The sequence below is a fragment of the Panthera tigris genome, chromosome A1 (assembly GCF_018350195.1).
Source record: "Panthera tigris isolate Pti1 chromosome A1, P.tigris_Pti1_mat1.1, whole genome shotgun sequence".
Taxonomy (NCBI): Eukaryota; Metazoa; Chordata; class Mammalia; order Carnivora; family Felidae; genus Panthera; species Panthera tigris.
The window spans coordinates 208,342,882-208,353,345 of NC_056660.1; the positions used below are offsets into that span (position 1 = coordinate 208,342,882).

The following is a 10,464-nucleotide window of genomic DNA, read 5'->3' on the forward strand; positions in this document are numbered from 1 at the left end:
TGTTATCCATATTTTCATTATACATAATACAATGTAACCGAATTTCTTCCTCATGTGAGATACCCTGTCCATCCACAATTTACCTCTCAGCTTACCATCTCTCTCCACAATAAAATATCTTTCCAACTATAATGTTACTTTTTATCACTATACTTTTTGTATATATAGTCTGCAAAAAATAAATTTGTAGTTATAGAATGTTCTATTTTAAGTAATTTAGAAATGTTACCACTTTTAATATGTTTAATTCAAGTATGTATTTTTTAGAGATGAGAGGGGAAAGAAAGGGAAGCTCCTTCAGAAATGGGTTCTAAATGTACTAAACAGACTCCTAAAATAGTCCTTTATGTGCAACATTAAGAGATGGTGAGTGCGAAGTAACTGTCCTCTACACCTGTACTTTGAAAGATAGAAGGGAGAAAGGACTTAATTCTTTTTCCCTTTTGCTTTTTGCAGGGGGGAGCAGGGAGGGAGAAAATATGGAAGCCATAGTTATACAGAAGGACAGTTTGAGATCTCTGAAAGGAAAAGCTAGTTTTTTCCTGATTCAAATTGAAAGTAATGGGGATATCAAAAGTTACATTTAATACTGGTTGCTTTGAGAGGTTCCCACCAACCAAATGAATTAGCGTGTTTGTTTTTAATGCCAAGTCACTTTATAATGTCAAAGAACCACATCTGATAGAGTTAGGGGATTGGAAAGGACTAAAGATGGTAACCATGGAGATGGATACATGTTTGGGGCTTTCTGACATCTGCCAGCCAGCCAGCCAGCCAGAGCACCAGTGATGTATGTTCAAGGAGTAGTGAGAAACATAAACACCATTTTTATTCCCAGGGAGCTCCCATTCCAGTGGGTAGATTTCGTGCATGCAAGTTCAGGGTCTGTGAATACAATAAAAATAGGATAGTATGGTAGAAATTGCCGGATGAGGACGAGAGTGAGGAGCTGCTCTAGTTAAGATTGGTCAGAGGAGGCCTCACAAATTGTCATAAAAATTGATTCTTAAGTGACACGGATAGGCAGCTGTTAAAGAACAGAGGAAGGGGTCCAGGCATGGAGCAATGGTCTCTGCAGAGGCAATCTATTCGATTCAAGTTTATCGTGTTTAGAGTACAAAAAAAAGTCATTGGCTTGGAGATGGTGAACAAGGGAGCAAGTAGAAGGAGCAGAGGTTGAAGGAGTGGGTGAAGGCATGTGACATAATCGGATGTTTGTTTTTAAGAGGTCAATCTAGGGGCGCCTGGGTGGCTCAGTCGGTTGAGCGGCCGACTTCGGCTCAGGTCATGATCTCGCAGTCTGTGAGTTCGAGCCCCGCGTCGGGCTCTGTGCTGACAGCTCAGCGCCTGGAGCCTGTTTCGGATTCTGTGTCTCCCTCTCTCTCTGCCCCTCCCCTGTTCATGCTCTGTCTCTCTCTGTCTCAAAAATAAATGTTAAAAAAAAAAAAAAAATTAAAAAGAAAAAAAAAGAGGTCAATCTAGTTGTTTTGTGGATGATCACATGTAGATTGGCCATATTCAGGTAGAGAAGCGAAGAATGTGAGGAGTAATCAAGAATGTTTTCCTTAATTTTAGTTTTAGAAGAATCCAAGTTTTAATATACTGAATTAAAGTTTTAAAATAGGATGTAACTTTTTTGGCTATAAACTTAAGTATTTCTTTATTTGATGCCTTAAATTGTAGATCTCTTTTATTAGAAATCCTGTAATAATTTTTTCAAGTTTTAAATGGCCTTTTATGTTCATTTGGTGTATAAAAAATAATGTGTCATAATTGATATATTTGTATATTGGATCCTTAGGAATTCATATAAATAAAATAAGAGTTTTTCCTCCCAGCACAGAAATTTCACTTCAGCAGCGACTAGAGTACATTGCTCGAGCCATTCTTAGTGCCAAAAGTTCCACTGCCATTTCATCAATAGCCGCAGATGGTGAATTCCTTCATGAATTAGAAGAAAAAATGGAAGTAAGTGCTAAAGATACTTAAGCTTTGTCTGCATTGATCAGTAGCCACATTTATTCCATTTTTCCTTCTTCCTTCCAGTCAATAACAGGTCAGTAGCAGTCAGCATTATTCTAGTCTCTTCTGCCTACATGTGTTTATTTTCATATTTAGGTATAAATATTTTAAAAGATTTTAAGTCTGTAGCACTTGGGTCACAGCACATTACTGTAATTAAAATTTTTTCTCTGTGGCAGTTTTGAAGGTTTTTTCCAACTGTTCCAACACCAAGGACATTATATCACAATTACCATCTATTCTGGAAGCTAATGAGTAGATATATGAAATAGAGTAGGTTAAACTGCCCTAATTAAGAGACCCAGAAGTATATAATGGTCCAAATACAAAAGCTTATTCGTCATTCACAAATATCCACAGAGTGGGTGTTCCTGATTGGCCATTGGCTTTCTTCCACTTGATTGATTTCAAGACCCTATTTTACAGCTTTGTTGTCTCCTATGGTCTTATCTTTTTCTTCTCTCAAAGGGAGTTAGAAAACAAAAAACATGTAAGACGCATATTCACTCTCTTAAAGACCTAAACCCTGAAGTGACATACTTTACTTCCACTCACATTCCTTTGAAGAGAACTTAATTTTATACCGTATCTCCCTGCAAAGGAGTTGAGAAGTATAATGTAGGTATTGTCTGGCTACAGTCATGGGAAGAACGAATGTTAGAGGTAGCATAGGCTCTCTGCCACAGTATACTTCCTTTGAAATCTTTTATGTTGTGATGAAGAGTTGCTGGTCTCTTAGGTCTTTATTTACACATTTTTCTTATTGAGGTGTAATTGACATCTAACATATTACAGATGTGTAATGTAATGATTCAGTATTTTTAGATATTGCAAAATGATCACCATATTAAGTCTAGTTAACATTTATCATCATACATAATTACAATTTTTTTTCTTGTGATAAGAGCTTTTAAGATCTATTCAACACCTTTCAAATATGCACTATGGTGTTATTAACTATAGTCACTATGCTGTTTTGTATACGTTAGTTTTACTTTAACAAACTTAAACTCAGATACTAGGAATCATTCCTTCAAGTACTTGTTGATTTATCATAAAGAACATAAGACTTGCTTTTTTTTAATCCAAACTAGGTTGCTAGGATCCAACTTCAGATACAAGAGACACTACAAAGGCAATATTCCCATCATTCTTCAGTACAGGATGCAATTTCTCAGCTGGATTCCGAACTAATGGACATAACTAAGGTAATAAAAAAGCAAGTTGAATTACTCTAGCAGTCACCTAATATCTACAGATTCCTTGTTTCTTTTGTGTTCTACTCTGTGTTTCATGGGAAAGATTAATCTATCTCCACAAAATAAGATAAGCCATTCTTGGGAGCATGTTGCTGGGCTGACAAATCACTGCTGTGGTATCTTACTCTTAGGAAGAGTTTACTTGCTCTTTGCAGGCCATTTTCTACCAAAAATCTATCAGCCTCACATGGGGCTTTGTTAAAATTCCTGCCATCTATTTTATGGCCTTGTTTCTTGTCTTGGAAAAGTAATTTATGTTTCCTTGTATCTTCAAGCCTCTCCCACTCTGTATTTCTGAGCAATTCCTTTTTCAATTATTCTTGAACATTTCTCCAAATACTGTGAAACACTCTGAGATTTGTCAGTATTTCCAAGATTTTGGAAACCCTAGTTTAGACAACACTAATTATAAAAGAAATATCATTGCAGTATCTCCCTGCCAGCCAAGGGGGGAAAAAGGCACAGATGTTGAAATCTATTTAAATGTATTTACCGTGTCTTCACCATTCTTAATCGGGGGGTTATGACAGCTATATGTCATCATGTCTTTGTATCATGTATTAGGAACTTTGAATAAAATCCTTGATTACTTTTAATTGTCAAAGAGTGCATCACTGTTAATTTCTGACTGCTGACCTCTGGTTGCATGTATAATGATGACATTTTCTCTGACAGCTTTATGGGGAATTTGCTGACCCGTTTAAACTTGCAGAGTGTAAGCTTGCAATAATTCATTGTGCTGGTTATTCAGACCCTATATTGGTGCAGACACTTTGGCAAGATATCATAGAGAAAGGTAAGTGCTCACTTATGGGTATATTAGCATACATTATTTAGTGACTTGGTAGAGGAATGCAAGCTGCTAGTGGCTCTCCTGTATCTAGAGTAGAGGGTGAGTGGAGGGTACGTAGACATGGCAAAGGGTGGTCCTCCAGAGAATGACCTCAGTTTATACTGGAGAGGGCTCTCAGAGAAAAGGATGTGTCATTTTTGTGGTTGTACTTTTTTTTTTTAATGTTTGTTGATTTATTTTGAGAGAGAGGGAGGTGCACGCAAGCTAGGGTGGGGCAGAGAGAGAGGGAGACAGAGAATCTCAAGCAGGCTCCACACAGCTAGCATAGAGTCTGACACAGGGCTCAAACTCAAGAACTGTAAGATCATGATGTGAGCCGAAGTCAAGAGTCAGACTCACAACAGACTGAGCCAGTCAGCAGCCTCTGTGGTTGTACTTCTTAATAAGGGATTCTGAGACACTTTCCCAGAATCCTGTAACGAACGCCCTGGTAAGACAAGAGTATTTCAAACACTAACAGAAACACAGTATCTGCTCATTTTTTTTTTTTATTATTATTATTTTTTTTAACGTTTTATTTATTTTTTGAGACAGGGAGAGACAGAGCATGAACAGGGGAGGGTCAGAGAGAGGGAGACACAGAATCTGAAACAGGCTCCAGGCTCCGAGCTGTCAGCACAGAGCCCGACGCAGGGCTCGAACTCACGGACCGTGAGATCATGACCTGAGCCGAAGTCGGCCGCTTAACCGACTGAGCCACCCAGGCGCCCCAGTATCTGCTCATTATATTAGAATCATTTCTAGGGCATTTGTACCTTGAAACAGAATAAAATAGCCAATTTAAACATTTCCCATTAAAAAACAATTTAGGTCTCTAATGGCGTGTCTTTTTCTTGCAGAATTGAATGAAAGTGTGACGTTGAGCTCCTCGGATAGAATGCATGCTCTTAGTCTCAAGGTTGTGCTCCTTGGCAAAATTTATGCTGGCACACCTCGCTTCTTTCCTTTAGGTAAGCAATAACCTTAAGTGCTATCAGAGGTGTTTTGCTTTCTTTTGATGGTTTTCTTCATTGCAGTGGAAATGCAATGTTCTTCAGAGTCGAATTGTTTCTTTGTTGCTGTTTAGCTCAGCAGTTTATTTCTGCCTCTCCAGAAAGACTTCCAAAGATAGCAGAAATTTGTTGATAAATAGATAGGAAACTTTCTTTGACCTTCCAAGTTTATATATCTATCTGGAAATAGTGCTAACAAACTGTTATGCTTATATTGTTGGTAACGCTATGCAAGTTCAAGGAGAAAAGAAAAGTGGCTGGTGTTTTTCTGCATGGGCAATCTGTGATTAATTCAACTGCAGTCTATTATACTGAGGACATATTTTTCTTTAAAATAGTAGATAGTTGTGTTAAAAATGCAGTTTTGAACCCCTTTCTTATCCAAATATACTGACAATAATTGTTATCTATGTAGTGACTCTTAATTGTTAGCCATTTGCCAATGTATAATGTTTTCTTCAACTGTAAATTAACATAAATACACCCATAACGTAGAATGTTAAGCACCTAGTGTTTTTGAAAAATGTTGAGAACCAGGAAAGTGCTCACAACATAACATTAAATTGGGTTTTGTTTTTGTTTTTTGTTTTTAGAGAGAGAGTGCACACGAGCAGGGAGAGGGGCAGAGAGAGAGAGAGAGAGAGAGAGAGAGAGGATCTTAAGTAGGCTTCATGCTCAGTGCCGAGCCCAATGTCTGGCTCGATCCCACAATCCTGGGATCATGACCTGAGCTGATATCAAGAGTCAAACGCTCAACTGACTGAGCCACCCAGACACCCCTAAATTGTTTTTTGTTTGTTTGTTTGTTTTAATGTTTATTTTTGACAGAGAGAGATTGAGAGACAGAGTGTGAGCAGGGGAGGGGCGGAGAGAGAGGGAGACACAGATTCCGAAGCAGGCTCCAGGCTCCAAGCTGTCAGCACAAACCCCAACATGGGGCTCAAATTCATGAGCTGTGAGATCATGACCTGAGCCGAAGTCAGCCGCCCAACTGACTCCGCCTCCCAGGCACCCCTGTTTTTTGTTTGTTTGTTTGTTTTCTTTGTGGGTTTTTGTTTTGTTTTGTTTTTTTGTTTTTTTAATGTTTTTATTTATTTTTGAGACAGAGAGAGAGCATGAGCAGGGGAGGGGCAGAGAGAGAGGGAGACACAGAATCTGAAGCACATTCCAGGCTCTGAGTGGTCAGCACAGAGCCTGACGCGGGACTTGAACTCACAGACTGTGAGATCATGACCTTAGCTGAAGTCGGATGCTTAACTGACTCAGCCACCCAGGTGCCCCTTTTTTGTTGTTTTTTTTTTTAAATGAGGATAGAGACTTGTTTATAGACCATCTCTGATTTAGGACCTCTTCCCTGAAGATGTCAAGAAATAAAACCATTATAGTCATGCCATTTTTCTTGTAAGTATAGATTGAAACTGCCATGATATTTCATTAATGAGGAAAATAAAGACAAAATTAAAACTTAACAATTTTAATAATTTTAAAAAGGCCACGTTATACATAATTTCTTTTGAGGTATTTCTGCTTTGACTTAGATTTCTATTTTTATTTTACTTTTTTTTAATGTTTATTTATTTGAGAGAGAGTGAGCAAGGGAGGTGCAAAGAGAGAGGGAGACAGAATCCCAAGAAGCCTCCACACTGTCAGCACAGAGCCCAATGCAGGGTTTGAACTCGTGAATCATGAGACCGTGACCTGACCAAGAGTCAGACAACCAACTGACAAAGACACCCTGGCACCCACTGACTTGGATTTTTAATTTTTGAGCCCAACGAAGTTTAGGGTAGAAGAGTCCTTTTTCTTTCTTTCTTTCCTTTTTTTTTTTTTTTTTTTTGGTCCATCTTTCAATGACAAACTTCTGAGGGCTTCAAACTAGAAGTTTAGGGCTTTTGAATTTTGATTACCTATGCAAAATTTTTGTATGGTAAATACTAGAGGAGACGCAGGTTCAGTGGCAGCCTTTTCGGTGATTCCTCTTGCCCATGGATGTTCACATTGGTCAGTCTCAGATTTTAAGTATCATAAATATGAATGTGAGTGTTATTGTTACAATCTTATGACAAGTAGTAAAAAATGAGAATAAGGCGTACTTTTTAGTATCAGGAATTACCAATTCTATAACAACAACAAAATAGTAATTATGTGAGGTGAAGGACATGTTAACTAACCTTACTGGAGTATACATTTCACAATATGTATGTGTATCACATCACATTGTATACCTTAAACTTACACAATGTAATATGGCAGTTATAGCTCAATAAGCTGAGGGTGGGGAGGGAGTTAACAATTCTAATTTCTGATTTTTTTCCCTCTCCAGATTTTATTGTGCAGTTTTTAGAACAGCAAGTTTGTACTTTGAACTGGGATGTAGGTTTTGTAATACAGACAATGAATGAAATTGGAGTGCCATTACCTAGGCTACTGGAAGTATATGATCACTTGTTCAAGTCACGGGTAAGGAAAATATGAAATAAAATGAAATAATATTTTTTTAATTTAAAAAATTATATTTAATGTTTATCTTTAAGAGAGAGGGAGAAGTAGAGTGCAAGCAAGGGAGGGGCAGAGAGAGAGGGAGACACAGAATCTGAAGCAGGCTCCAGGCTCTGAGCTATCAGCACAGAGCCCAACACAGGGCTTAAACTCACAAACTTGGAGATCATGACCTGAGCTGAAATCGGACGCTTAACTGACTGACCCAACCAGTCAGCCCGAAATAATTTTATTTAAGGTAAATGAACATTTTCTGGATAAAAGAGGGAGAGCATTTTTATTTATATCTCATATGATAAAATCGATCAGAAATTTGCTTCATTTGTTGAACATAAATTATCATACTTTAGATTTCTAAAACCGATAATGAGTTGTTTTGCTTTATATTATAAAAATAAAATATTTGATAATATTAGTAAATATAGTTATATTTGCTTTACTCTTGGTGGAATAGGCTAAACCCATAAAGAATTGCCATTTAATGGGGCGTCTGGGTGGCTCATTCGGTTAAGCGTCCCACTTGGCTCAGGTCATGATCTCACAGTTCGGGAGTTCGAGCCCCACATCGGGCTCTGTGCTGATGGCTCAGAGCCTGGAGCCTGCTTCGGATTCTGTTGTCTCCGTCTCTTTCTGCCCCTTCCCCACTTGTGCTCTGTCTCTCTCTGTCTGTCAAAAATAAATTTAAAAAAAAATTTTTTTTTAAGTAAATTGTAACCTTTAAAAAAAAAAAGAATTACCATTTACTTTAACAAAATAAAATAACAGTGTATTTATTCCTTATAACTTCATTTAAAATATACCAAACATCTTCCTCACCACCAGAAAAGAAAACTTTTGTTAACTGTGATGGTGATGCCTGGTAACTAGATTTATGGTGATCATTTCTCAGTATAAACAAATAGCGAATCGTTACAATGTACACCTGAAACAAATAGGTGTCAGTTATACCTCAATGTAAATAAAAATCTTTCTTACCACATTGAGCCTTATCAGACTATGTATTTTCTAATTTTTATCCTAAGATAAAAGATCCAAATGAAATCTTGTTGACGTATATATCATTCTTTTATGGTAGCACCATCAAAACGTTTATGCAGTGCTTTACAAGGCTCTTGTATATCTCATTTAAGCCCCACAATGAGCCTACGATGGGAAATGAGCAAGTAGTAGTATCCCCATTTTCTGCTACATCTGACAAGGGCTCAAGTCACATAGCTAGTAACTGGTAAGACTAGAACTAGAATTAAGATTCTTCACTGGTTCACGGGCTCAGTCAGTTGAGTGTCCAACTCTTGGTTTCAGCACGGGCGCCTGGGTGGCTCAGTCAGTCGAGCGTTTCAGCTCAGGTCATGATCCCAGGGTCATCGGGCTCTGTGCTGAGTATAGAGCCTGGTTGAGATTTTCTCTTTCTCTCTCTCTGTTCTCTCCCCACCCCCTCCTCAAATAAAAAAATGAGAAAAACATTTTTTTTTAATTAAAAAGATTCTTTACTGGTTTAGTCTTTTATTTACAGTATCAGACTAAGTGTGCATAGGTGTAAAGTAAAAGTGATGTCACAGCTATCAAGAAGAGAAACATAAATGATTAAAAAACCAGTTGGCAAAAAAGAAAAGAAAAATCAGTTGACACAGTTTGCTTTATAACTCATGATGTATATTCTCTTTATAGGATCCATTCTGGAACAGAATGAAGAAGCCACTGCACCTTTTGGATTGCATACATGTGCTATTGGCAAGATATGTTGAGAATCCTAGCCAAGTTTTAAATTGTGAGAGGTAACTATAACCGTTTCAAATGTTTCTAATAGGTATCTGGGCAGCTAACTTGGAGAGAATGAAGGAAGATGTGGAGATTGACTAGTTGAATGATACCAATTAGCATGTATAAAAGGTTAGAGTTTTTACCATTTTTCAAGCCTTGTCCTAAATCCTTTCTATAGGTAAAGTGATATGAGTTATGAATTACTTCTACACTGCTTCTGTTTTGAATTAGTGACTTAGTGTAGTTCAGTTATGTCTTTGTGATATTATTGGTCATTTCAAGGTATATTTGTTTGAAAAGACCAAAAAAATGTAAATAATTTCATTTTAGGAGTCATACTTAATTGCTTCTTTCCCATTATAATAATCTTCCAAAGGAAAATGGTGGCTATGTGGTAATTCACCTATCTCCTGCATTTCTTGTCTGTTTTCATTTATTTATCATTTAGTTAATCCTATAATCCTTGCTCTTTGTGGGACTGTACTAAAATTAGCAGAAGTTGGAGAGAAGTCTTATGGGAGGAAATGTTTCTTGGGAGAAAAAAAAGCAAACTCCCGTGTGAGAAAGGGGAGAGGAAATGTTTCTGAATGTATTGATAGTTGATCAGGTATCTTTTCTTTTACAGGAGAAGATTTACAAATCTGTCCCTGGATGCTATCTGTGGTTATCTGGTTGAGCTTCAGTCTATGAGCTCGTCAGTAGCAGTACAAACCATCACAGGAAATTTTAAATCTCTTCAGGCTAAACTCGAACGGCTTCATTAATATTATAATGTATTTTCATCTATGCATTTTGATCTGTAAAATAAAAGCTCAGCTGGGTCCAGATATCAGGTGCTGTAAATCTAAGAACAATTTTAATAGAAATGTGGTTTTAAAAGTGGCTACTATCTACAAACAGTACATTTGCCAGATGAATTATTTTTTACTCCTATTTTGTTTTTTAATAATCAGGTTAAGAAACACCTGAACTAAGATTACCTATGATCTTAACACAAGAATAAAAAATATTTAGAAACTCTTATTTTTAATTTAATGCAGGCAGAAATTTTGAACTTATGCTATTCATTCTCAAGTTA

At 37.1% G+C, this 10,464-nt stretch overlaps 1 protein-coding gene across 1 annotated transcript in view; it reads left to right on the top strand.

Annotated features, from left to right (window-relative positions):
* Nucleotides 1-10,218, top strand: part of NUP155 (nucleoporin 155) — a 72,456-nt gene extending 62,238 nt beyond the window's left edge. The window contains exons 29-35 of the mRNA XM_007095462.3: nt 1,839-1,968; nt 3,117-3,230; nt 3,957-4,077; nt 4,974-5,084; nt 7,450-7,586; nt 9,294-9,400; nt 10,012-10,218. Of these exons, the coding sequence (XP_007095524.1) occupies nt 1,839-1,968; nt 3,117-3,230; nt 3,957-4,077; nt 4,974-5,084; nt 7,450-7,586; nt 9,294-9,400; nt 10,012-10,150 (859 nt within the window). The 3' untranslated portion in view covers nt 10,151-10,218. The remainder of the gene's footprint in view (nt 1-1,838; nt 1,969-3,116; nt 3,231-3,956; nt 4,078-4,973; nt 5,085-7,449; nt 7,587-9,293; nt 9,401-10,011) is intronic.
* The last annotated feature ends 246 nt before the right edge of the window (nt 10,219-10,464 follow it).